The sequence below is a fragment of the Colletotrichum higginsianum genome, chromosome 9, assembly GCF_001672515.1.
Source record: "Colletotrichum higginsianum IMI 349063 chromosome 9, whole genome shotgun sequence".
Classification (NCBI taxonomy): domain Eukaryota; kingdom Fungi; phylum Ascomycota; class Sordariomycetes; order Glomerellales; family Glomerellaceae; genus Colletotrichum; species Colletotrichum higginsianum.
In genome coordinates, this window is record NC_030961.1 from 2,644,032 (window position 1) to 2,670,280 (window position 26,249).

The window sequence follows — 26,249 nt, forward strand, 5'->3', positions numbered from 1 at the left end:
GGGTAAAGATGCGGCGGAAAGGACTGACTCAGCTGCGCTGCATGCTGCCGCACAAGGCTGGACGATCTGCCGCGGTTCTAGCGGCGCATTCAAGAAAAGTCGAGAGGTAAGTCGCTGGAGGTTAGATGAGGAGGGGAGGGGGGGCAACCAGGACCGCAAAGGAGCGTGAGCTTGTTTGGATGGAGGGGGGAGTGAGGCTGTCGGTGAGATGCGGGTTAGATCAACAGACCGGCTTTGCAGGCCGCAGAAAGTCGGAGCGGGTTTCTTAGAGATTGGCGGCGACTCGCAATAGGGAGGACAAGATGCATGAGCACGAGCACGAGCATGAGCTTCAGCTTCAGCAGGGAGCACGAAGAGCAGCTCAAAGGGCGGTCCCGCTGTGTAGACGCAGAAGCGAAACCAGAGGAGAGAAGCAGTTCGAAAGGCCTAGGGATTGCAGGTAGAAGGTACCTAAGTGTTATGTTGTGTTGTCGCCGTATCAAGTTGCCCGCCCTCGGGCACCGTTGAGCTGGCACTGCCGGGGTTGACAGTGGATGTTGACGCCGGGAGCTTTTCAGACGTAAACAAACCAAAACTGGTAGGGCCGTCAACCACCCTGGGACGATTGACTTGATTGTCCGTACCCAGGTGCAGTATTAGCATCAGCCAGCATCCCGGCTCCTGGTCTATCAGGGGGGCCTAGCAGGGTAAAGACATCTTTCGGCTTTAGCGTCATTCACCCTGGGATCGTACGCTTGACCTCTTTGGTTTGACCCTGTACGACTACCTCTAGCGCTGCCAAAACCTTGAAAACAGCCTGCCAGTGGGAAAGGAAGCAGAGGAGGGGAGAAGAAGAGAGAATGAAAAAGAAAAGAAAAAGAAAAAGGGTTTGGAACGTGGATAGTGGGATCAGTACAAGGATTCTCTCGCCGTCTTCCCTGCTTGGCCCTGTCCCTTTCCCCAGCAGCCGAAGAGCATCGGGATCTGTCAGCTCTGCTGCCGAAATTTGGGAGTCTGACCGACCATCATTTCCCGTCATAGCTGTCTGTGCACGAGGTAGTGTAATCTCCAGTCAACCTCATCGTGGACTCTTGTTTTCCTCGCCCAGCCTCGCTTCTGCCGGCGGCTCGGATCTCGGATGGGCCTCAATGAGACAGCTTGGACGAGCCAGTACCCTCGGCGAGTCTTTGATCAACCCACCGCCGGAATCCCTCTCTCCCTGCTCCTGAACGGCGGCAGCCATCCGGCATGAAAACTCATCCCTCAGCGCGGCTTCGGCTGTCTCTCTCCTGCGGAGGTTCAACGCAACCACGGCCATCCCTGATTCTTTTTTCTTCTCTTATCATCACCCCCGCCCAGCATCCCTAGCCATCTTTTCCCCCCTCGGATTCGTCCGTCATGCCAAGCAGTCCAATGCCTGCCCGTCCGTCTCGTTGGCCTGCAACGGGGTTTGTTTACTCGCAATAACACGGCGGAACCGCCAAGAGCCAAAGTCAAACCCCCTCCCTATCCCGATCTTGGACACATCTCTGGACTGCCAACATTCACTTTGCAGTAACGTCTTCCCCCGAAAAATCACTCGGGCGCTGCGTCGCGACCGTTCTCGCATCACGAGATCCCCAAAGTCCTTGCACGTGGTAGTTCACCCCCCTTCTTCCTAGGACTGCTTAACTTACCAAGCTGAGGCTGCATCGCGTGGGCTGCGATCGAAATCTCCCATTACCGACACATCACAGCATCAGAGTCTCAACCTCGCACCCTTCTCTACACTATGTTCGTACTGTCTCGTCCTACTTTGCCCCGTCCTTACTGGACCGCCTGTATTTGTGTCTGTCACTCTTCGCTCATCAAACGCACAGTAGCACACGACTCGACGGGCAGGACATTGTAGTATAAATTAGAGTGCTAACGCGCGCGATGGCGGTTGCTTAATTATGCACCTGAACCCCCGTCCCCTCCGTGTGTATGCCCTCGGAAAACAACAATGCCACCCGAAATAGTGTACCATCCAAAATGTTGGGTGTTGTGCAAACTCTCACCCCATGCCGTACGGCCATCACCAAGTCCCTCGCCAAAATGCTCTACCATATGAGGGGGAAAGGAAGAAAAGGAAGGGGAAAAGAATCGACAGTATGGTCTCCCATGGAAGACAGAATGACACCCTTCCCCAACGCCGTGCAATGTCATGATGTATCGTTGTTGCTCACTCCCTCGCGGGCAACAGAAACCGGACCTTCTTTCTTGACTTCGCAGCCTCTATGTCTTTGTCCATGTCCGCCTCCGGCACGTCCTCCGCGTTCCCGACGTCGCTCGTGCCGCCGATGCTGCTGCCTATCTCGCTCACAAGTTCCTGCTCTGTCTCTTCTTCAATGGACCAGACGTCCGGGCTGGGCTCGCGCCAAACACGCTGTGAGCGCTGGTGGCGGAAAGAGACGCTCCGCTGGCGGCCTCGCCCGCCTGGTCGCACAAGGGCCCGGTCTCGACTAGGCGGGAAGAACAGGGGCGAAAGGAGCACGTCTGAAGGCTTTGGCCGTGACTTGAACTTGGCGCCGTCTACCGCGAAGTCGCGCAGGCTGAAAGGTACCATAAAGCCCTGTGGTGCAAAGCGAACGTAGTCCTCGCTGTCGTCGTCGTCGTCGTCGTCGGTATCAGGCGTGGCAATGTCGGAAAGGTCAGGTACCGGCGGTGACCTGCGGCCCTTGGCCTTATTCAGGCTGTCTAGGGTCGACGGGCTCACGCTGCGTACAATGTCGCGCGGGCTGTTGTCCTCGATCCCAGCGTCAAAGTCCATCATGTCGACATCCTCGTCAGCGTCCTCCAGGTCAGGAGCGGGGGTCAAGAAATAAGTGAGTGGGTCGTCGTCGATATCGTCTAGTGAAGGATACTCCTTTGGAATCGTTGGGGCGAGGCGCACTAGAGTAGGTGGCCACGAGTCTCGCCTCGAAGGGGACCTTGGCGTCGTTTGAGGCATCTTGCCGTTGTGTGAAATGTTGCTAGTGGCCGTTTTGGACTAGGTATATTGATGGAACGGCGTCTGCACAGCAACAGCTGGAGAGACGTATCAAGTCCGCGCCGGCCTGGCCGGCTCAAGAGTAGTACCAGACGAAAGCACAAAGGTAGAGAGCTTCTGACCTTGAACACTGGGAAGGTGCGGTGAATCGTGACGGTCCAGGTTGCGTGCAAACCTACAGATGAGGCGGTTGACTCATACTTATATAGTCGCATCGGGGCCTCAGCAGGCAGATGGTTTCGAGCCGGACGCTTTCCGACACTGCCCTCCACCACACACACCGGTAAGGATTCAGGCCGGCTGGTGATTCGGCTCAGTCATGTCGACCAGCCCAGGGCTGCTTTGTATGGCTGGAAAAGGGTGGTCACCAGCGTCCATGACCCGGTGCTGAGGTCTCAACATCCTGGGGTAGCCAGCCAGCCACCCTCAGCCCCCTCCCCCCCACGTGGAGGAAGTCGTAAGAGAACGTGACTTTTGAGCCGTCAAGACTGACAGAAAAAGCTGTGCAGATATCCAAGTGTAACCGGCATGCTGCCAGAAGAAGAGGTGTGTGTCCAAAAGTGGTGGTAAGCTGAGGTCTAGGCTGGAGTTCGTATTGGTTGTATCACTATTCCTCACGAACAGTAAGAAAACCCGGCATTGTAGGTGTCGCGTTCCTCCGGGTGGGTGTTGTCCGCTGCGCGACTACGGCGGCTTTTATGAATAAGCTGAGACAGAGTGGCAACCACCACGGATTTCGGTGGGTGGTTGAGTCAGGCAGATGACTGCCTCGCCCGCCATGGCGCCAACCGAACGTCCCGAGTCCCAAGGGCAAAAGACTACCGTTGCTTGACTGGTGAGCACCTTTGAGGCCATGAACTTGAGTCAGTAAGGAATGTGCAAGACAGTCGTTCACTAGACTGGGTGAGGAACAGGTTATGATCGGCCCTCCTACACTCACTGGAGCGACTGGTGTACCTTGCATGAGGCCTTGAGGTGGCGCATTTGACACACATTCGCAGACCGGCCTCGTATCATGCCACGGATTGGACAAAAGGGACTCAAATTCCGATAATTCGTCGGTGAGGTGTGAGAGGCTTGTTCGTTGCCAGACGCTCGCGCGAGTCGATCATCCTTGTCCTTCGCCACGGTGCATGAACCGCTGCGAGGTGGGCATTGCAGTACACTCACTCGGCAAATACGATTGCGAAGTCTCCGGTCTCCTACCTTCGCCAGGGGAAGCCCAATTATTGTAAGCCAAGATGAGCAATGCAGTGAGGTCCGTCATCGTTCTCATGTCGTTGGCATCCTGGATGGTTCTGGTCCACTTGCAAGTCTTGTCTCGAACTCCACAGTCAGCTGTTTTTCGACTGTGTACAGATTGCGTCATGACTTGGGTTTGACAAGGCCGGACAAGCTGCCATCCCATGAGGTCGCCTGGATCACATCCCTGTTATGGAAGTCGGGCAACGGGCCATGGATAGAACGTGACCAGTCTATGGCTCTACGTGCCGCTATCAGCCTGCTTGCTGGGAGAAACAAGCATTTTGGAGGGCTAGAGGAGGCGGGTGACACAGGGTTTCCTTGATTATCTTCCATGTGGTGAGTAATCGGCCCTCATCACAGTGAGATTTTGGGTTGTCCCAGCTTACCCGCCGTCACACATAAAAATGCCAGTTATGGTTGTAATGGAGGGAGGCTTGGGGCTGCGTTGCGAGATGCACAAGTACAGGCCGCACAACTGCGACTACGGAGGAGCCTGAGTACAAGAAGCGTGTGTTCCAGCAGGCACGGGCGTTTGAAGGTGGATGGATAGATACGAGCCACGGAGATACATTGTTAGTCGGCAGCGAGATTGGTCGGCAGTGAACAAACTGGCAGAAATGAATGTCAGGAATGTTGGGCTTCAACACCAACATAGGCCCGAGTGAAATCTGGGCTCTTGGCGTTGATGTTAGTCGTGAATGGCAAACAGAATGGATCTAGGCGATGAATTGTGCTTTGGTGGAATTCCAGGAAGAAGCGGGGTAAGCAACGTCGGGACCCATAGGAGCTTGGGCCACTTCTGATTGCGTCAACTCCACCTTCCACTGTTTCTGACACGTGACCCACTCCACGGTCCGATCAAGAGGATGCCTGCCTGCTCTTTCCATCTCGAGCTTCAGCTCTGTTCCAACGTCAGAGAACCTTCAACGACAATCATTCCATCCTAAGAGGGCCTGCATCCGAACCCGCCGCTTCTTTAATCTGTTTATTCCTATATTCCAATCAATCCGATCCCTCTCTTACTCTGGTGCCTTTCAAACCGTCGGGTCTTGACAGCTAACGTGCATGGCCTGGCCCACCTTCAAGCTCCAGCAAAGCTTCTCTTGGTGGTATCCATCTATCCTGCAGTTCGACGACTTGCTTTCGAACCCAGAGTCGCTATGCTTGTTAAGCTTGATTCTTCAACCACGGTAGCTAGTCCTTCCATGCTGCTTCGAATCGTCAGCCAAAACATCCGGTACGCCACAAATCATCCCACTCCAAAAGAAAAGCTGTGGAACGTTCGCGGTCCGAAACTCTGTAGCCAGCTGGACTTTATCACATCTGGCCATTCAGCTTTCATATGTCTTCAAGAAGTCCTATATTCGCAACTCGAAGACATCCGGTCCTATCTCGGTCCTGAATGGGGTTACATTGGTGTCGGTCGCGACGATGGAAAGCGAAGTGGCGAATTTTCCCCCGTGTTTTTCCAGATTGACCGTTGGGAGTGCGAGCGAAATCAGACATTATGGCTGAGCAATACCCCACAAAAACCATCTAGGGGATGGGACGCAGCACTAAACCGCGTCGTTACTGTGGGAGAGTTTGTCGACAAGCAAACCGGCACGAGAGTGATTGTCATGAGCACACACTTTGATCACAAAGGAGTCGTGGCGCGAGAGGAAAGCGCCAAACTGATTCTCAACGTTGCTCGAGAGTGGAGCAAGGGCGCGAACGGCAAACCTCCTACCACCGTTTTGCTCGCGGGCGATTTCAACAGTACGCCCGCGGACAACGCATACAAAACAATGGTGGCACCCGAGTCAGGCATGGTCGATGTTTCAGCGCAGGTCCCCGAAGAAAAGAGGTATGGAAACGAGCTGACCTATACGTCCTTTGATGAGCCGAACGAAGAGCCACAAAGGATCGACTTTCTGTTCGTCAAGAACCCGAGCCCCGTCACTATCAGGACCTTTGGGGTGTTATCCAACAAATTCGACGACGATGTCTTCCTGTCCGACCATAGGCCGGTCGTCGCCGACGTGGAGATTCCTGTCTTACGGGCAGTGAGGACCGATTGACCAGAACCCCACTGTCAGTCGTGGCTTGCTTCGTGCTTTGTTACGCAACGCACGCAACGCAAAACGGGCAACTCAGATGAGGCAGACCTAGACCTGTTCGATGCTCCGAGACATGTAGCATGGCGTTGTCGTATCTTCGAAATGTGCTCGCTAGCATGCAGTACATGGGCACTTGGCTTGTATTGAGCGAAACGTCTCGGGGCTGCGAATTGTGCCGAGCACAACTAAGACAATCAATCTCTAATGAGAATAACGTCCGGTATTAAAGTCACATCTGAGCTTCCAAACTCAGCTGGAAGGCGCCTGCGGACCGCCTGAGAAGACGGTCTCGGCGCGTCATCCCGAGTCTTGCCGTGAGCTGGCTTGTCTTCGTTCGCCTCAAGTCAAAGAAATGGATAGTAGCCAGGAGGCTGCGTCGAGGTTGACCAATGTGGTGTGTTGGAAATCATTTGACGGTGGCGTCGAGGGATTATGCCCCAAGCGAAAAGGCGGTGTGGTTCTGGGATGGTGTCGAGCATGCGCTCCACAGCCAACAGCTGCCTGTCGATCCGACCGCCCCAGCCTTCGAGAATGTTGGCATTCAGCCATTCTTGCTTTTGCAACACCGTCTACTCCCGGATCCATGCAGTTCAAGCTTACAGGTTAGGGCCTCGGGCAAATCACGGCCTCTCAAGCACTCTTGACTGTGTCCGAGACTGCTGAACAATGCAATCATGGCGTGCATCAAGATCTGGGGATCTTGCCTTACACGAACATTTCAAGACGTCTGGATCGGATGCGTCGCCCCAAAATTGTGAGTTTTCGATCACACACTGTGGATGGGCTGCCTGATCCAGCTCGCCGGTGACAGACGGAACGGGATTACTAGTACTTTGGAACATTGTTCAAGACTCTACTACTTTCACGCTGGCTCGCAAGGACAAATGTTTTCCGTGCACTAATAACAAGTCGAGGACCCCAGCAAGCGAGTTCATGCCTTGGGATGTGACAATGCCCCACACTTCGACGATGAAGGGATCAAAGCGACACTAGCTTCCTCGGTAAGAGGGAGCCACGAGAGGCTCCGGGAGGACCTCAGATGAACCCCATTTCGGCATGTCCTCGCGCTAGAGGGAGTCTGAGCATGGCGGGCGATGGCCTCCGATACCACTGACTGGTTGGTGTAGGGGGGATTGCATGTTATGCAGCCGGAATGCGCAGTTGCGTACCACGCGAATGGAAAACGGTTTCAAGACCAATCAGACAGATAACAAGAGCAAATGTTTCTTCATGTTTCTGCTTGTCACAATACCGCAGATTCGGAGCAGCTCCACGGTGTCTACACCAATAACACGTCCAGAAGTGTCCGCAGTACTTGAGAACATGAAGGGGATACCTAAATAGCCACGGGGCCTTCGAAATCGGGTCGACTCACCAACGAAGGGCGATGTATCGGAGCCGAGAGTTGCGGCGTCTGAAAGCACAGAAGGACAACCAAAAGGGTTGGGACAATGCTGCCGTGACAACAGGCTGTTTGGGGTCACATGGAGACCAATTTGTATGACTTATCGTAACGACCGAACTTTAATTTACCATTCATCCTCGCCGATGGGGCTTGCTTCTTGCACACAGCAAAGCACAAGGCTTCCACGGCCTTGGCATCCGATGCACACATGCGCGGACTCGGTATCTTCAACTCAGTAAGACGTTCTCTCGAAGGCAGGATCGTCGACAGGACGATACGCGAGGAGACAGATGAAAATGTGGACCGCTACAGCAGTTCAGCAACGTGATGCCATCTTACATGGTCTCGTTCCCCATATCACGGAGACCAACCCCCTGGCCGGACACACAAGTGGATGAATGGAAGGCTAGAGCAGCAACGGCTCAAGCGTGAGAAAGTGACATGGAAACTGATGACTCTCATTGCCGTTCCGGGTCCGCCCTATGAGAAGAACAAGCGGGCCTGGGCTGCAGCACTGTGCATTCCAGACCGAGTGGGTCGAGCCCATGATTGGGCTTTCCGGGGAACACATGTCTGTTGTGTTGGCGATGCTGAAGGGGCGATGTGGTGGTGCTTTATGTGCAGTTTCTACCTGCCAGCGGGAGGAAACCAGTCACTTGTCCAGGACGACGCCGAGGGGGTCGGAATACCGGTTTCCTGATGGCTGAGTTTGATGCTCCTTTCTGCACAAGTGATGTCGAGTCGCGCAGCGTGGAGCTGCACAGTCGTTCGATCCTGGTCGCCACGATGTCGATGTACCGAGTTGTATGAGTCTTATCCCCCTTCTTCTCTTCTCCGACGCGCTCACCAGCCTCCCAATTGAGGTCCAATTTTCTGCGCTCACTCACTAAATAAAAACTGCATTCAGAAAGGCCGGCAAACGATTCGTCTGTCCTGTCGATACCCAAGAGCCAAGCCAAGCGCATGGTTGGGCAGGAAACCAACCAAAGAGAAGACGCAAATCCGGCCGGAAAGGGCGCAAGACACAGACACAGCGATCTGTCATTGTCGAGTGACACACCCGAACCCCCCGTGTCTGGCTCGACCCTGGAGGTGGATCTCCCGCACATGGGAGAGACTCTCCCAACCATATTCCAGCAGCCCAAGGGAACCCCATCTATCTCGTCCAGACAACCCCAAACAAGTGTTTTCTTCTTTTTTCTCGGGGGCCCGGGGGGGTTTGGTCGACGTGCGATTTGTTGCATTCGGGATTCCAGTCCAGGAAGACCACAGACGATAAAGCAGAGACCAGCAGAGCACTGCGCGAGGCCCAAAACAGTAGAATAAATTTTGTGCCATGGACGACGAGCAGAGAGCGAGTGTCCGGCATGGCACCACAACAGTGCACAAGGACGTCAGCGCCATCGGCATACCCATGGCCAGTGCCGTCAAGGCATTTCCCACCAGATGGCCCCTAGGCTGGCTAACTGACTGGTTGATGGCAGCTGGTGGGTGTCACGAAGAATGGACACACCCTGGTCGACAAAGGCTACCTATGGCCTGGCAGCGGTTAGCCTGGCAGCAGGGAATCCGTTGCAACGGTCGCGGGCGGGAAGAAACGAAGGACAAGCTTCTCCACAGTTGGGCCTGAGTGCTTCTGGCTCTTTGACTCGAAGCGGCGACGATTTTCAACCGGCGCCAACACAAGCACAACCGAAACCAGGGGCCGCCCAGTTCAGTTCCCAACTTTGCGGTCAATCGCCGACAAGTCACAATCTGTGCCCAAGAGAAGGGAATCCATCCCTAGTTGGCGCGCAGGGTGCTGCGGACGAACGACAGCCAACGGAAGGTCTGCTGAAGTCTGAAGGAAGCAAAGATAAATCATGAGCTGAACCTTGGACCGGCTCTTGGTCAGTCCAGCCGAGCAATTCCTTGCTGCCACGCGGTGGAGATTGAAGCTACGGTTTTGGCTCTTGTTTGTTTCTGGGGACAGTCCCTTTCTCAGAACCCAGTGAGGGCCCAGGGCATCCTGAACATCTCACATTCGCCCATCTTACCCGCACCGGCAATACCTGTGTCCTCGACCCGTCTTGGGGTAATTTGATTCAGTCTGGGGAGTGATAAGACTATGCTTTTCCCTGGCTTTTGGTGACCCTTGCCTATCCAGAAGCACTCTCTTGACGTGTCTGTCCCGAGACTGTATGGCATTCGACTCTAACCTTGAGGTCTCGTCAAGCAAGACTGTGTTGTCAGTCTTTCTCTCCTCTACACCAACACACACACTCACGCATATTCAACATTCATTGCAGGCCTCTCTGTCTCGGACTCTTCGTCCCGCAAAGCACAGTCCGTCCCATGGCTCTCGTCCCCCTCAGATAGCCCAGGGCTCTTCGCTATCGACCAGCGCTGGCCGGCCATTGGAGTGACACTGGACGGACGGCAGAGCACCCCCCGGGCAACGAGACATCATCCGCTGTCAGGTTCTTTTCTGCTGCGGCCACGCCCCTCCACTGCCCATCATCACCCTGTCTTGCCACCACTCAGGGCAGTTGACTGCACTACCTACCCAAGCACAATACGTAGTTAGTTGGCTAAACTGCGTATCCGTAGCCTGACCCCACGATTGGCTTTCTGTACTCTGTACTGCTGCTGGGGAGATGGATGTGATAAAATTGTTCGGCTGCGCACACACCTCTCCCCCCCGTCTCGCTTTCCCTCCCTCGCTCCGGACTCTTCCCGTCGCAGCGCAAGCCGCAGGAATTACCTCTCTTCTCTCACACACACACACTCTCTCTCTATCTCTTCCTGTGCGTACGCATACCTGTGTGTGTACAGCAAAGCAACGCAGAGAGCAAAGTTCTACCATCTACAAACAGAAAATCATAAATTCTCTCCCCTCCTCCCTCCCCCAGCAACTCTCATCCCCCCACCACATAATTACTCGTCCGACAAGCAGCGGACAACCGGCATCGCATCGCACCCGGCGACATCAACAGGACCGTACAGAGTACATCTCCTACGCAGCGTGCTTAGCGTCTAATCCTCATCTCCCTCCTCCCACGCACCAAATTCCACCACGCACCCCCCTCCCCCCTCATCCCGGTCCACGTCCATGTCCACGTCCATGTCCACAAATACGGACCCTCCCTCCATCAGGTAGTTAGTGGTCGCATCCCCTTCCGCATCTCCACCCATCGTTCTCGTCCGCCCTTCATACAAAAAAGTTGCCTACTCCCACCGCATCCACTCTTTCTACCTGCTCATCACACCTTCGACTGCTTGCTGCGAACCCACGATTGCCCGCCTCCGTCGAGGCAATTTCGCCTCCATTCATCAGTCGCTCGGCTACCGAGCCATCGTTGCCTATTTCGCAACAAATAGTCCGCCTACCTGCTATTTCCGACCTACAATACCCGCTTCCGCCATGGCCCGCGAACACATCGCCCACGTAGAAGACTATGATGAGGAGGCTGGTGCTGTCGTCCAGGGCAGCGGACAATACGCCCGCTCCATCGCCCCAGGAAGCCCGGGCAAGACGAAGGCCAACAGCAAGTCCCGCAGAGAAAAGACCACGAAGAGGCCTTCCGCCTCCCCACCACACGCCCTGACCGACTCGGACGACACCATCCACCCCGTCGTGTCAGACAAGAGAGACAGGGACAGGGACAGGGACAGGGACAGGGAAAGGGAAAGGGAAAAGGAAAGGGAAAGACGCGCCGAGGAGAGGGACGCCGCTGCCGCCGCCGCAGCAGATAAGGAGGCCCGTCGAGAGGAGAAGCGCCGTCAGCAGAAGAAAGAGCAAGAGAGGGCTGCGCGCCACGCCGATCGCGAACGTAGCGAACGGGAGCGTGAGCAGCGTGACCGAGCCGCCTCCAAAAAGACTCCGGTGCGCCCGTCGGCGAGGCCCGGCAAGACGGCGCCTGTCGTCCATACCCAACAGGCGGACCAGTATAGAAGGCCACGATTCGAAGATGACGCCTCGCAGTACGGCATTCAACCGGCCCAGGGCCCGCGCCCTAGGGCCATGTCGAACCGCCCAAGCAGCTACTACGGCCCAGGCTCCCGACCTCCAACCTCCAACAAGCAATGGCACGCCGCTCAGGCTATCTCGCCGCCTTTCGTCCTGGCACCCAACTCCTCGCCCTTCGCGCCCTCTCTTCACGCCCCCCCTCATGCTTCTCAGCATGCTTCGTCGCCTTTCGCCCCGGCTCCGATGCCGCTTCCTATGGCCGGGCAATCGCCTTTCGCGCCCGACATGCCGTATGCCCCGCCAGCCTGGGGTCCAGGGGCTCCGTACCCGATGCAGCCACCGCCTCCGCTAACACCGACTGACTACTTCCCACCGACCACCCCCATGGCCAGCAGTCCCCAGCATTCCAACCTGGCTCGGCGCTTCCAGCAGAGGCCTTCGTCCGCCATGGGACACCGAACCATGTCTTCGTCGTCTCTTGACTACGATGACTATGGGCCGACTTACGAGCAAGAGAACATAGTCATGCCTCAGTCGCTGAAGTTCCGAGACGTGGAGGATCGCAAATTGATGCCGCCGCCTCCACAGCGCTCGAGGACTACGGTACCGCCGCGGCAGGCACTTCGTCCGCCGCCTCCCCAGCGGCAAATTGCGTCTCGTGACTACGAGTCCGACGACTACGATGGTGGCGAGTCCATGTACCAGGAGATTGTCCCCCAAGGATACGAATATGACGACGGCGTGGTCTCTCGACCTCGTTCGCATCGTCGGGGCTCCAGCACCTATAGTCGCGATGGCTATCAGATCGAGCCCGCTCCTGCCCCGCACAGTAGCCGACGGCATTCGTACATGGCCGGAGGCGAGAGCGGCAGCTTCTCGCAATCCAAGTACGATTCTGCTACGGCCGCCGCTCTCGCCTACCAGAACGGCGTGAGCGGCGCTGCGGTGCCTCTGACCGCTGCTGCTCTGTCCAAAGCTGAGAAGAAGAGCAAGAGTAGCAGGTCCAGTGGGAGCAGCGGGAGCCGTGATGAGAGCGACTACCGGCGCAGCGCCACCACGCGAACCACCCGGTCATCCACCGGCGACGGCGAGGACATCACCATCAAAGTCACCGGCCACGCCGTCCTCAGGGTCGGAAATGCTGAAATACAGTGTCAGGATGGTGGCGAAATCAACATTAGCCAATCAGGACGCCTCGGTGGGAGTGACAGGGCTAGCACCATCTACTCTGACGACCGTCGGAGCCGCATGGAGCGACTACCAATCCGTGCCCGATCACCGAGCCAGTCCGATTCTTACAGTCGCAGCCATGTCGACGGCTACGAATACCCGAGAATTCCGTTCACCTAACGGAGCGTAACGATGATGACGAGTTGACGAAGCGACGCAGTTATTTTCTTTTCACATTTTCAACGGAATTCCATTAGAGCGAGCATTTTCCCTCTCCTTGTTTCTTTTTCTGAACTTGGACTCAGATTTACTGACAGCTGTATCGATATCATTGGCTTCTTGTTTCTTTCTCTGCTTCTGCACCTGCTTCAGGTTGACTTTCTGGAAGCGGAAAAGTTTATACCCAGGGCGGAGGCTATAGCAAGCTCTGCTCTTTTTTTTGCCATTTTCTCTGCATTTCTATACCATTGTCAGAATGATTTATGTACATGCGGGCTGTAGTTTCCGCGGAGGAGAAGGACGTTCTGAAATTGTATGGCCGGACACGATGTTGAGATTTTGTTATCTGGGCATGGCATAGGCGAAGGAGAAAGGTGTCTTGATCGTTTGCACCGGTGATTGATGGATGCCGTGCTCCAGCGAAGATCCTCCGGCCCACTCCCTTGTGCGGCAAAGCTTGTGTCGTATTTTCAGCAAGACGTCCGCGTTAGGAAACAACTTGATAGACAACCTGTTTCGGCAATCTGGGAAGTTCGCACTTCTAGTGCCCTTGGGAAAGGACGGCACTTGCAAATTGTTAATGGGCAAGTACTGGGGTTCGTTTGTTCACTTCTGCTTGGAGGTCTATTTGGCAAGATATCATTGGGAAAAGGGCTCGGCCCCCCTAAGCCATCATCATTTTGGGGAGTAACCAGGGTGGTTACTGGAAAAAGAGGAATGGGATGGACACGGTGTTAGGAAGCGGATGACTTGCCGTCTTTCGCGGCAAGGACAGATACCCCTACTTAGCATGGCTGAGCCATATAGATCGCAATGAACAATAATGTTGGGACGGCAACCGCGCGTAATCCGCCAATTGTCTTGTGATGGTGGTGGGTGCCGGCAGTCGATTTGGCACGTCCGTGTTCATCTTGGGCCCGAGCTACGCCTATGCCCTTGAGACCCACCCCAGACGAAACTGCCTCGGGAGTCAACAGAGGCAGATATGGTCTGCTTTTTCCTTGGAGCTTCCAAGAGTTAGCGCTATTGTTATGACACAAGCTTGAAACGGGTAGGAGATTTGCGGAGAGTCGACTCGTTAGTTGGTCAGGCCCAGAAGCGGGCCAACTTTGGAGTATTCAAAGATACCTAACTAGCTATCATCCAGGTACGGTACCTAGGCTAAGAGTTTCCATTGGCCAAAAATGGGATGGGACGCCAACGGGTGTGAAGGAGTGTGGACGGACGGCGGGCGGCATTCCGTTGGAACCGCTGGTTCCGTGCGGGTGAACGGGATGCACCGCCGCCCGTACGTTGTGTCTGTTTCCATGGGATGGTTCCTGACGAGACGAAGAAACGCAATAGTGGGTGAGCAAATGGCTCTGTGATTGGACAGAAATGGTTGCCGTGCCACAAATGTGCCTGTTTACTTTCGACGTCATTCATCTAAAGGCTGGGAGGGCAGGGACACGACAGACGGGAAATGAACAGCACAGCCAACGCTGCATCAACACAGCGAATCAGATCAGAAACGGGAGTTCACTGATCTGGAAATCCGATTTCAGGTGCATGAGGAAGAGAAAAGAAGCAGGCGCCACCCCCCCCCCCCCCAAAAAAAAAGCCCCCCCCCCAGGTTCAAGTACACAGGCGTATTCCCCCACCAACCACCTCACTTCCAGATCGCGCGCATCCTCCCAGCCACGCGATTTCTGCTTTCCGGTTTCTATAGGAACAACCCGTCTGCCGTTACACAGCTGGCCAGGCAACTCTCTCTTTTTCTCTCTATCTCCCTCTCCTCCCATCTGCATCCAGCCTTGGGCCCAAACATTACCACACTACCCATAATTTGACGACGGTGGATTGCAAAGTGTATTCGCATTCCATCGACTGCATCCACCTGCATCCTGTCTCATTCTCGATCATCGCAGGGTCCTGCAAGTATCGTCACCCACGCACCGAGAAGCATCACAGATTGCCCAGACTTTACTTGAAGTAGGTTACCTACCCCCACCATGGCTCCGGCCGTAGTCATCGGTTTGGCGAACCAAGCCCGCTCGTTCATCTCGAGCAGACGACTCTCGAGCCTCCCGGAAACAGCAGACATCACGGCCCGGTCATTTGACCCCTCCGTCGGACCCCTCGCCGCTCGATCCCTCCTGCTCGCCCGCGACAGCAACGGCTACAAGGAGGATCCTCACGTCGGCACCACTGACCCCCAGAACATCAACAACACAGCCGTCTTCGTCATCATTGGTCTGATCGGCGCCGCCTTTGTCATCACGGGCATATGGTTCTTCTTCTGGGCGAAGAACGGCGGCTTCTACTTCAAGGAGAATGACTGGGACGAATACAAGTCGACAGTCCTGCGCCGCCGAGGACCCAACGGGACACTCCTGTCCGGTGCGACACCTACGACGCAGCTGGGTGGCGGCAGCGTATACAAAGACTATGACGACAACACCACCAGCATCTCGGGAACCACTCTTTCGGGCATCACGGCCGGAGCAAGTGACATTGTCGCCCGCGAGAAACGCGAGCGGAAGCGCGAGAAGAGGCGCAAGGAGAAGGAGGCTCGGCACAAGGAGAAGCGCTCGGCTCACAAGAACTATGATGAGACGGGCGTTTTGATCGACGAAGAGGCGGAACGCGAAGCCAAGAAGCACCTGCGATCGTATCGGCACGAGAAGCCCGCCCGTGTCGGTGGTCTCAACAAGGAATCCGAGGCGTCGGAGTGGGACGGCTCCACCAACCCGACCGAGTCGTCTGTCTCGACCAACCTGCTCTCGGCGCGTGAAACTACGCCTACGTCGACTCCGCCCAAGAGCAAGACGGGCGGCATCCGCAAGGTGTACAGTACGGCAGACCGCAACGAGGAGCGCGAGCGCCAGCGCATCCGCGCCGAGGCTAAGAAGCTCCAAGAGAAGGGCCGCGCAGCGGGGAGCTCGAGGCGTGACTTTAGCTTCCAGCGCTCGAGCACGGTAGCCGAGGATCAGAACACGCGCGGCTACGCCCTGCCGCCGCCGCGGGAGGAGCCTGAGCCGAGCATGCCCGGCAGCTGGGCAGAGAGCGATATCACGAGTGCGGTAGAGAGCGATATGGGCCACAAGTCTTATCACCACGTCATCCCCGGTTTGAGCAGCCAAAGTGCCGTCAGCAGCGACTATGCGGACGAAAGGCGGAAGAGGAGAAAAGAGGGATACCGCCGCACCCGTGACCATTGAGTGCAGTGATGGATGAGCGATGAGTAATGGACTGACGGAAGTGTGAACGAGGCAGGGTATCAGGTTTGAATAACCTGGGGGTATTAAGAAGAGAGAAAATGGACATGAATGGAGGATGAATCGTGATGGGCGAAGTGTTTTGCAAATCTCTGGCGTTGGGTTGGGGATGCGGAACGTTTTTTCCAGCCAATATGAATATGGACTTTGCGGGATACGCAGAGTAGCAATGCGATCACGCAGATTGACGATGGCCAGCAGCAAATTAGCATGCAACCATCCACAGAGGGTTCTCTTATCGGCTTGTGTCTGGTCATGGTGGTCATGGTTGATAAATTGGTACAGATACATGTGAATGAAGAGAATATATTGATTACCTACCTACCTGGAGGTGGGTAGTTAGATCTGGGATAAAGACTCGGAGTATACTGCCAAACGGCATTTTTCAGTGAACCCTGTCATTGAGAGTTGATTATTCAGCCAACCCTTCGACGCGCTGCAGCGTTCCAGCCCCGCGCTCAGGGGTTCAACAACCCCGCCGCTGTCGGGAGGCCAGCTTCTTTTTTTCCTTTTTTTTTCCCTCTCTGTGGCGGGGAAGGAGGTGGGGGTGTTACTTCCCTCGAGCGTTTACTTCCTCGCAGAAATTACATTTCACCTAGGTGCTCACAAGCTGTGTTTGAGACTTCTCTATTTAGCAGACACACCGCGGGGGGGCCAGCAGCTCCTTTCCAGTTCCCAGATCATTCTCCTTCGCCGACTAGCCTCACTGCTGACCCTCTCAATCAGCGCATTTGGTGGGGTTACTGCATTGCCCCTCATCGAGCTCTCTCACACTCATTCACCCATTCACTCACTCACTCACTCACCCAGCCGAACCCCGACCACACCGAAAACTCGGAACCGGGAAAGGTTGTTGGGTGTAGCACACAACTCAGACTGGGCTCGGTCACACGGTCACTCCCCTTCCCCCCGACGCCAAATTCCCGGTAGAGGGTTTGCGGGAGGCCGACGACGCACAGCGCAGGACGGAAACGATGGCGGACGACGAGCAATGGAGCGGCATGGAGAACACGATTGAGGACCCGGAGGAGACGAGGGTTATATTCTCCGCGCTGGATTCTTTCCTGTGAGTTTTATTCTCTTGCGCAAACTCTCCTCTCATTTATCTTGGCCTTCTTTATATGTGCCGACAAGTGAAAGGGGTGAGTTACACGCGCGGCACCGTTCTGCACCCTCATCCCCTCCTCCGTCAAACACCAGTGGGACTATGTACCTGCATTCTCAACATAACCTGCCCAATCTCACAAGACCACCTCACTGACACGCTCTCGCAGTCAATATGCAAAGGTGGCGCACTTCAACGTAACCCACCTGCGCCGGCAGTCCTTCTATGCCCTGCCCCAGGCGCACTGGCAGATGCTTGCCGCGGCCCCCTTCAACTTCCTCGACACCCTTGAGCGCACCGACGACGCCATCGAGTCCAACGCTGAGCTCGCCCGTGCCATCGCCCATAACGGCCTGCGCTCCTTTCACCTCGTTCCCGAGGGCTCGAGGGAAGAGCCGCAAATGCCTGCCGCCTGGGCCGGCGTCGCGAAGCACAACGACACCGACAAGGCCCGTAGCACCCTTCGCCAGTTCTACCGCGACTGGTCCGCCGAGGGTTCCGAGGAGCGCCGCGTGTGCTACAGTCCCGTTCTCGACGCCGTTGACCGAGAGCGTAAGACCCGTTCACCTACACCCTCGACATCCAGCGAACCACTCAAGGTTCTCGTCCCAGGCGCGGGTCTCGGACGCCTCGTGTTTGAGCTCTGCCGCGCGGGCCACGACGCCGAAGGCAATGAGATATCCTATCATCAGCTCCTCGCCTCCTCCTACATCCTCAACTGCACAAAGGCCGCGGGTCAGCACAGCATTTACCCCTGGGTGCACTCCTTCTCCAACCATCGCACCCGGACAAATCACCTCCGCAGCTGCGCCGTGCCGGACATCCACCCAGCGACGCAACTCGCCGCCGCGGGTCCCTCCGTAGGGTCCATGTCCATGTGCGCCGCCGACTTCCTGTGCCTGTACGCCGACGACGACCACGAAGCCGCCTATGATGCCGTCGCCACCGTCTTCTTTCTCGACACAGCGCCCAACCTCGTGCGGTACCTGGAGACGATCCTGCACTGCCTGCGTCCGGGCGGCGTGCTCATCAACTTTGGCCCGCTGCTGTGGCATTTCGAGAACAACGCGCCCGGGAACCACGGCCGCGACACGGACGGCGACGGCGAGCACGACCATAACAACTCGTCGGGCATCGCGGACCCGGGCAGCTTCGAGCTCAGCGACGACGAGGTCATGGCGCTGGTGGAGCGGGTTGGATTCGTGTTGGAGAGGCGCGAGACGGACATCAAGGCGCCATATATCCATGACCCGGAGAGTATGCTGCACACGACCTACCGTGCGAGCTTCTGGGTGGCGAGGAAGCCTCTTTAGATTTCACCACGTCAGACCGTGCTTTCCGTCCACGGCTTTTTAAATACATTACTCCGAGAGAGAGTGGGGGGGGGGGGGGGGGGGGGGAGAGAGGGAAGGAAGATGGGGGTCCCACACAAAGTCATGGTATGAAGAAGAACTTGGCTTGATGAAGATTAGGCCACTGGCGTAGGCATGGATGGCATCAGCGCGAAATTTTCAATTTTCAATTTTTTTGGGTTTAAAAACACCCCGCATCCTACATCCATCCTACCTAGGTGTGTGCAACCATAGGCAGGTATACGTAGATGAAGCCTACAACTTGGAAGGCACGTTGAGCTCACCACGCTGCCACAACGACCCGCCATCGATCGCGATAACCTCGCCGTTCACGTGCGACCCCGCGCGGCTGGCAAGGTACACAACGGCGCCCGCGATGTCCTCGGGTCGGCCCAGGCGGCCCATGGGGTTCCCCTTGCCGATCTTGTCGGCGCCGCCACCGATCTCGAGAAGGCCGTTGGACATCTTGCTCGGGAAGAAGCCCGGGGCGATGGAGTTGACCGTGATGTGCCTCGGCGCCAGCTCGAGCGCAAGGTTCCTGCCGAGGTGGATGACGGCGGCCTTGCTGGCGCTATAGCCGTAGGTGCCCTGTTTGCCCAGCGTGCCGATGCCTAGGCCGGCGACCGAGGCGGTGATGATGACGCGCGCGGGGTCGTCGGCGCCGGCGGCTTTCTCGAGCAGCGGCGTGAAGAGGCGGATGGTATTGAAGACGCCCTTGACGTTGAGATCCATGACCTTGGCGAATGCGGCGTCCGGGTGGGTGTCGAAGGCCTCGCCCCAAGTGGCGCCGGCGTTGGCGAACAGGACGTCGACGCGGTCCGTGTGCTTCTTCACCTCGGCGACGAGGTGCTCGACGCCCTTGATATCGGCAGCGTCGGCGGGGACGGGGATGGCGACGGCGCCGGGTGCCAGGTTCGGAAGGGCGTTGAGGGCCTTGCAGGCCTCTTGGCAGGCGGCGCCCTTGCGGGAGGAAATGAACACCTTGGAGGCGCCGGCTTGGAGGAAGCTGCGAGTCGAACCCGGTTAGCCCGGAGGAGAAGGAAAGGGAATCACGGCTGTATTGGCTTGTGAGAAGGGATATCTCATTAGATGGGGACGTACGCGGAGGCGGCGTGCAGGCCGAGGCCGCGCGAGCCGCCGGTCACGACGGCGACCTTGCCCTTGAGGGAGAAGAGGGACGGGAAGTCTTTGAGCTGTGCTTCGGCCATTTTGTCCGAGTCCGTGGTGTCAATTGGAAGAAGGGAGATAGATCCTTTTCGGAAAGGACTTATGAGAAGAACGGACTACGAGATTTAAAGGGGCCACGAGGTATTGGAAATCCACTGATGGGTTCCCCAGAGTTCTGGTTGCTCAGAGGAACCACCCCCCATCCCAGTCGGTGACGTTTGCGGGGGAGAAGATACCGAGCCTCGGCTGTTCGCTAGCTCCAGGTTCCAGATTCCACACCGACCCACACCGCCGGGAGGGAAAACGTGGGGTTGCGCACCTCTAAGGAATCAGGGTGACTATATGCACAGCATTTTGGCGCCAGATGTGCAATTTCTTCTCTTCAAACATTCTACACAAATTGTATGCAAGGTACCGATCGATGGCTGATACCAGCATTCTGGAGCCAAGCCGCATGACGCGGCGGCACAGGCAGGGCTGTCACATCTCTCGCCTGCCGACGGCAAGGTGTTTGGTATATGATTCAGATGTGGAAGACATAATCAGATGGAGCTGAGATTCGCGCTCGTGCTAATGAGGTGAAGAGTTCACGCGGACAGTAGGAAATACCGCCACTACAATCTGTCCCATGGCCTGTTCCTATGCCCTTCACTGTTTTGCGCCGTGCATTCAGTGCTGCTAACTCAACGTGGACAGACCAGCCAGTGCGAGGAGATAGAAACCTTTGGCGTGATCCAAGCTCGCCGTGTCAAAATACTTCGAATTCCAAATTGAAGAAAAGGGAGAAGGATAAGATCAATAAATAAAAAGGATTGGCCGATATGGTGGCATAATAGACCATCGTTTAATCGTGGTAAAGGAGCATGCGTGTATGCATTTCCCAACGTATATAGTCGTGAACTGTGTGTACGAGTGTCATGACGGGGGGCTCAAAAGCGTTCGCGGACAGGCTGTCTGCTCATCTCCTTGATCTCCGGTGCGAGTGCGTCTTGCTCTCCCAGCATGCGTCGACAGCACCTGCAAAATCGTCCATCCGCTCGGGGCTGATGTAACCGATGAAGAAGACCTTGACATTGTGTTCAATGGTCACAAGCTTCGAATAGTTGACGCGAGAAGCCTTGTCGAGCTTCTCCCCTTCGACGGTGAGCTTGGCTCGCACGGCCGGGAATCCAAGCTCTGGCTCGTTTGGTAGAAGACGATGAGGCTTGTTGTGATAGACCATACCATGCTTGTGAGGTTTCACGCCCTTCTTCTTACAGGCCTTGCCCTGGTACGTAAGGATTGGTCTGGCACGTTTAGTGGAAGTTTGTCAAAAACCATGTCTGATGCTACCCACACGCAAGTGCAATGTCCATCGTCATTGGCAACGACGACGAAGCGTCGGAACCCGACAAAAAGGGACCCGCCAAACCGATCTTGTACCGGCTGTCTGTCGGATATGGTCGGCGTTCCTCCGAGACTGGAGCCCGAAGGCTCACACCACAAAACTTTGAAAATCTAGTATAATTAGCCAGCGAACTTGCAATCCCAGTCAAGCTACCAACCGATCCGGGACGAAACTTGTGCGACGGTTCAACAACGTATCCTATGCGTGATTAACACGGGCAACATCAGTGCCTGAAGAGGTGACTCACGTGGGTCCAAATCCTCATTGGTCCCGAATGTGCCACTGATGTGCGACGTGGTATGAGAGGACGGGGCATAAAACGGCTCAGGGGATCTCCGGGCTGTTGGTGTCCGCGTTCCATCATCTTCAGCATCTGCAAATGCTCCTGCTACCATTAGTCATTGTAGGCGTGGCTTCTGGGGAGTTTGGTCTTGTCTCACCGTACGCTGGCTCTGTAGACGATCCGCCTTGAATCTGTTTCCCATATGACTCCGTCAGGGCTTCTTGTAGGACGCTGCTGTGGTCGTAGTCGTCTGCGTCTGTTGTCCCATATCCAGAACCTGCTGGTGTTAATTCAGCCTGTGCATAAACCAAAGAAACTAACCTTGACTGTGGGAGGCTGTAGCTGGATCAAGTGCTGACATGTATCCCCCAGTTTCGTGATACAAGCCTTCCGTGCTATTCTGGGGAGGAAGGACTACCAGTGTGTATGTCAGCTACTTGTCATTGGTGTGTGGAGATATCCATACAGTCTTCATCATGGTGCGCAGTCGGGGGCGTCTCTTGCTCGGCACCCCAGAAGGGGTCCAACGGTGGAGCTGGTTCCTCAGGTGGGTTGTCTTCCCCATCATGCGGCTGAGGCTCGTACGCTGGCTCCTTGCCCTTTCTCGACCGACTCGAATTGCCGTACGATGCAGTCGAAGTTGGGTACATATAAGACTGATCTGCAGCCTGTGAGCTAAAGCAACTGTGGTGTCGTCGATCTGCTCACCAACAACTTCCTCCCCTTGTAGCGCATAGCTGTAGTCGCCGTCATTCGCGGAAGGCGAGGTTGAGAGGTTGTCGAGGCCGTTGGTGAGTTCCTCTACATTCGGCTGCTCGCGTGGGATCGCTTGGACATGCTGCTGTGGAGCAGCTTGTGTTTCCTGCCAGTGGTACTCCGGCTCGCCTGTCTTGGTCAGCAGTGTATCAAGTCAGGATTTCATGACTTACCATTATTCGTGCGATACGTGTAGTAATTCTGGTGCTCGTCTGACCAAGTCCAAGGCGACCACACGCTGCTTCCTCCACCTCCGCCGCTGCCACCGCCACCACCGCCACTCTTGGATTTATTTTTACTGGACCTACTTGACTTCATAATGGCATCGTGTGTCGTCGTCAACTGGTAAACTCTGGATGCGGATGCCGATCATGAGTGGTCCACCGCGCAAAGCCTGCCGGGTTCGGAACGGAGACAACGTCTTGATGGCAGCATCAGCTTGAGCCGCAAAAGAAAGAGACAAGAGACAAGCGAACCTCGAAAGGCAAGCCGGGTCTCCCAGGCCTCGGGGACACAACAGGATAAATGGAAATCCCGCCCAATTGGCTGAGGCAGCTGTGCGGTAACGCGTGACGTACCTTGCGAGATGTTACTGGCGCAAGGCGACAGTTCTCTACGGAAGGGGTGGTGTGAGCTTCAAAGCGCCTGCATCGCCTTGCAGGATACCTCAATCCGGAGCCCGAGTGAATACGTGAGCTGGGAGGTCGGTCCCAAGCTGAGGGAGTGAGAGGAAGAAGGTCGGGAAACGGGAGACAAGAGACGAGAGACGGGACGGAGACGACGAGAAGAGGGTGTGGCACGGCACGGCAGCCTTTTCTTCCCGGCTCTACCCTTTCAAGGTTGATAAGAACCTCTGATTATCCATCTGGTATTCCACTCCCGCGTGGAGCAACATGTGGCAGAATAACAGCCGCGAGGTGGTGCTCTTCTGCGAGGTGGTCTCACAGGTGAGGGGGGGGGGCCGGTCTTCGTCCCCTTTGCCGTTTGGAGTGCAACCCAAGCCGCGCCCCATCTTTGCTGTATGAAGGCCCGAAGAGGGTTTTGCTGGCTGGGGCGGTTGGCTCGCGTGTTTGATGGAGTTCCTGTACCGGTACAAGCGATTGGAAAAGAAAAACGGAATCAGGCTACGGCTTTCGTCGAGTTGCGTTCTGGTGTGGCACGTCTTCCCACCAGTAACGACGAAGAGTCACCGTGACCCCGCGCTGTCCGTGTCCACCTGCCAGTGGACCATGGGCGACTCTCTCCCCAGGAGCTCGAGCTCATTAGCTCCATTAACTGAGCTACTAACACATTAGGATTAGTGCCGGGATGGTCACAGAGCTCCTGATATGTCTCCACACGGGATGAAAATGGGCCCTGGTATCAAAAAGTGGGACGGGATCTCCCTCAACGGTCTTACGCCTCGGTCTGCAACCACCCTTACGCTCACACGTTTTGCTGCTACTACTGGCATGCAACCGTAATTAGCACCATCGCCATGTGGTGTGTTGACCACGCCCACACAGCTCTCAAGCTGTCGCTTCACTCCTGAAGTCGAATCCACGCACATCCACGACGGCTTCTCCCTTCTCGAATCCATCAAAACACACCAAGCGATGGCACAGTATCACGACTTGTACGCACCATAGGCTCTCTCCATGTCTACGATCGACTGCTCCGACCGACGGGGCTTCGCCTCGAGCTCATCCAACGATGGCTCGTGGATCGAACACGAGACGCCCTCCGAAGCAAAGTCGACCGATAGTACTCGTTTTAGTCGCGTCCGGCTTCCGTCACCACCTCCTCCGCCAGCATCTTTGCGACCGGACGTGGTCTCTCTTGATGCCCCTATAGCCTGTTTTCCTACGCAAGCAGAACCCGATACATCTCGTCGTCCTTGTGCAGCCTTTCAGGCATCGGGGCCGACAACTCCGCGTCCTTCGTCTCACGAAGCTCGAAACGGGGCACCCAAACATTTTCCTCCTCCTCCTCCTCCTCCGCCGCCGCCGCCTCCCGGGGTTCGATCGCCCTCATATACCTCGTTTCTGCATCCGCCACCGCTGTCTCTGCTGCCGCCGCCTCCTCCCGGAGCTCGACCATCCCCGTATACCACGTCTTTACATCCTCCACCACCCCCTCCACCGCCGCCGCTCCTGGACATGGGCCTTAAGGGTAGAGGACTGGCGAACATCCCGGTTCTAAGGAGTCTATCTCCGTCCATGTCGCCATCCTCGGGGTCTTGGCATCATGAGTACACTAGCTCAGATTCCGAAACTAGCTCCATGGAGGCCGACTACCTTGAACATCAAAATAGGACCACGTTTCCACCCCTTTTGCCCAGTGCGCAAGGGCGGGCGCTCGAGAGGAAGCAAATGACTGACTCGATCACAAACAAAGTCTCGCGTCTCGAAAACTCCCGGGTGTCCGTTCCCAGCCTTGTTGCCTCTGATGCATCGTCAGCAGTATCAGTAGCGTCACTGGAGGATGATGGTGTGCAAGGGCTGTGGGTTCAGATGAAAGATCGCCGCCAGCGTCTGAACTCGCTCAAGCAGGACATGGCCACCAAGCGCAAGGCTCTCCAGGAGCTGCGTCGCAGGAAAGACGAAGCCGACAACACGTTCATGAAAATGCTCCGTCCTATCCTTGTCAAGGACCGGCGGGGTCTAACAGGAGCGTCCGACGAACTGCTGGACGAACGCTTTGCGGAGATGCAGTCACTTCGTACAGAGTATCACTGGCTTGAGTCTGGGTATGAGGGACACGAGTTCGCGCTAGATGAAGAAGAAGTCGAACTCATCAATATTGAGACGAGATTCTTCAGTCTCTTGGCTGCTGGGAACAGAAGGAATATCCGCTCGTCCATTCGTAGGGACGATCTTGAGGATGACGAATCGGAGGATTCGGCAGATTTGCCATATGAACTGAGGGGTATCTCCCGTCATGGTCCAACTGAAGATGCCCATCCACTCTGGGAAGACCTAGTGTCTGCGGTTGGGGATTTGAGCAACGCCAAAGAGGAGTACGAGGACCTCCTCCTATACCACAATCAATATGCCTACAGTATGGACGTCAAAAAATATGCTGGGTTGACGCCTAGCGCAGAGGAGGTCGAGTTTATGGACGAGTTTCCGGAAGAAGAGCGCGAGAAGCGGGAATATGTCGATCGCCTAACGGAGGAGGTGGGCAGACTCAAGGAGGTTTGCAAGCGGAAGGGGGCAATGAAAAAGCATCCGTCCTTCAAAATCGCGTATGCTCTCGACCCAAACATTGGGGAGGATTTGTCACTAGACAGCCTCCCTCCACAGTCGGGGTCTCTCGCCCATTGGCAGTTCCCAGAGCTTCTGTCCCATCCAGACCACGTTCTCCGAGCAGAGCCCTCAACAGCTGTGGATGAGTTGAAACGCGCTGCGAAACTTCCCGCCGACAGCCCGGTAAGGAAGGCACAGCTGCACGCGGCCCAAAAGGAGTACGGCATCTCGAGGCTAGTCAGCGAGTTCAAGGAGGAGGATAAATCCGACTTCATCACCAGGTGGCTTCTGCACCAGCTGCGGACGTCACCCCTTGCAGTCGAGCTCCTATACTCGACATTCGTCCAAACGATTCGGTTAAGGATTGTGAACCTACAGCGTTGGCAGCAAGATGTGCTCTTCCACTGGTGGAGAGACGGTGCTATCAAGCCGCCCGACTACTTCTTTGGCCCGCTCACGGGAAGTGGTAGAGTATGGCATGGACATGAAGCTCTTCCGGAGCGTAGCACACAGCTTTCGTCACGGAAAGTAGCAGCGGAAGAGTGGTCTAGCGGTAACCGGCAGATATGCGAGGATGCGAGCCGGTCGACGGCGATCTGTTGAGTTCTCAATAGCGAGTGCGTCCTCCTCGGTCACATT

The 26,249-nt window shown here is 56.0% G+C and overlaps 9 protein-coding genes across 9 annotated transcripts; 5 read left to right on the forward strand and 4 right to left on the reverse strand.

The window, feature by feature from the left end:
• Window positions 1-2,182: 2,182 nt before the first annotated feature.
• Window positions 2,183-2,950, reverse strand: CH63R_13005 (uncharacterized protein; the record flags this gene model as incomplete). The annotated part of the gene is made up of 1 exon (XM_018307979.1): window positions 2,183-2,950. One exon carries the CDS (start codon window positions 2,948-2,950, stop codon window positions 2,183-2,185), a length of 768 nt encoding a protein of 255 aa, XP_018152396.1.
• Window positions 2,951-5,394: 2,444 nt separating this feature from the next.
• On the forward strand, window positions 5,395-6,294 carry CH63R_13006 (Endonuclease/Exonuclease/phosphatase; the record flags this gene model as incomplete). Its single annotated transcript, XM_018307980.1, has 1 exon — window positions 5,395-6,294. One exon carries the CDS (start codon window positions 5,395-5,397, stop codon window positions 6,292-6,294), a length of 900 nt encoding a protein of 299 aa, XP_018152397.1.
• A 4,847-nt stretch (window positions 6,295-11,141) lies between these two features.
• Window positions 11,142-13,037, forward strand: CH63R_13007 (uncharacterized protein; the record flags this gene model as incomplete). The annotated part of the gene is made up of 1 exon (XM_018307981.1): window positions 11,142-13,037. One exon carries the CDS (start codon window positions 11,142-11,144, stop codon window positions 13,035-13,037), a length of 1,896 nt encoding a protein of 631 aa, XP_018152398.1.
• A 2,030-nt stretch (window positions 13,038-15,067) lies between these two features.
• Window positions 15,068-16,276, forward strand: CH63R_13008 (Endosomal spry domain-containing protein; the record flags this gene model as incomplete). The annotated part of the gene is made up of 1 exon (XM_018307982.1): window positions 15,068-16,276. One exon carries the CDS (start codon window positions 15,068-15,070, stop codon window positions 16,274-16,276), a length of 1,209 nt encoding a protein of 402 aa, XP_018152399.1.
• A 1,031-nt stretch (window positions 16,277-17,307) lies between these two features.
• Window positions 17,308-18,751, forward strand: CH63R_13009 (Methyltransferase family; the record flags this gene model as incomplete). Its single annotated transcript, XM_018307983.1, has 2 exons — window positions 17,308-17,399; window positions 17,608-18,751. 2 exons carry the CDS (start codon window positions 17,308-17,310, stop codon window positions 18,749-18,751), a joined length of 1,236 nt encoding a protein of 411 aa, XP_018152400.1.
• Window positions 18,752-19,045: 294 nt separating this feature from the next.
• CH63R_13010 (Short chain dehydrogenase) lies at window positions 19,046-19,998 on the reverse strand (the record flags this gene model as incomplete). Its single annotated transcript, XM_018307984.1, has 2 exons — window positions 19,046-19,796; window positions 19,892-19,998. The coding sequence occupies 2 exons, from the start codon at window positions 19,996-19,998 to the stop codon at window positions 19,046-19,048; spliced, it is 858 nt and encodes a 285-aa protein (XP_018152401.1).
• Window positions 19,999-20,915: 917 nt separating this feature from the next.
• On the reverse strand, window positions 20,916-21,318 carry CH63R_13011 (uncharacterized protein; the record flags this gene model as incomplete). Its single annotated transcript, XM_018307985.1, has 2 exons — window positions 20,916-21,243; window positions 21,296-21,318. The coding sequence occupies 2 exons, from the start codon at window positions 21,316-21,318 to the stop codon at window positions 20,916-20,918; spliced, it is 351 nt and encodes a 116-aa protein (XP_018152402.1).
• Window positions 21,319-22,067: 749 nt separating this feature from the next.
• Window positions 22,068-22,701, reverse strand: CH63R_13012 (uncharacterized protein; the record flags this gene model as incomplete). The annotated part of the gene is made up of 3 exons (XM_018307986.1): window positions 22,068-22,288; window positions 22,336-22,512; window positions 22,557-22,701. 3 exons carry the CDS (start codon window positions 22,699-22,701, stop codon window positions 22,068-22,070), a joined length of 543 nt encoding a protein of 180 aa, XP_018152403.1.
• A 1,319-nt stretch (window positions 22,702-24,020) lies between these two features.
• On the forward strand, window positions 24,021-26,213 carry CH63R_13013 (uncharacterized protein; the record flags this gene model as incomplete). The annotated part of the gene is made up of 1 exon (XM_018307987.1): window positions 24,021-26,213. One exon carries the CDS (start codon window positions 24,021-24,023, stop codon window positions 26,211-26,213), a length of 2,193 nt encoding a protein of 730 aa, XP_018152404.1.
• Window positions 26,214-26,249: the final 36 nt, after the last annotated feature.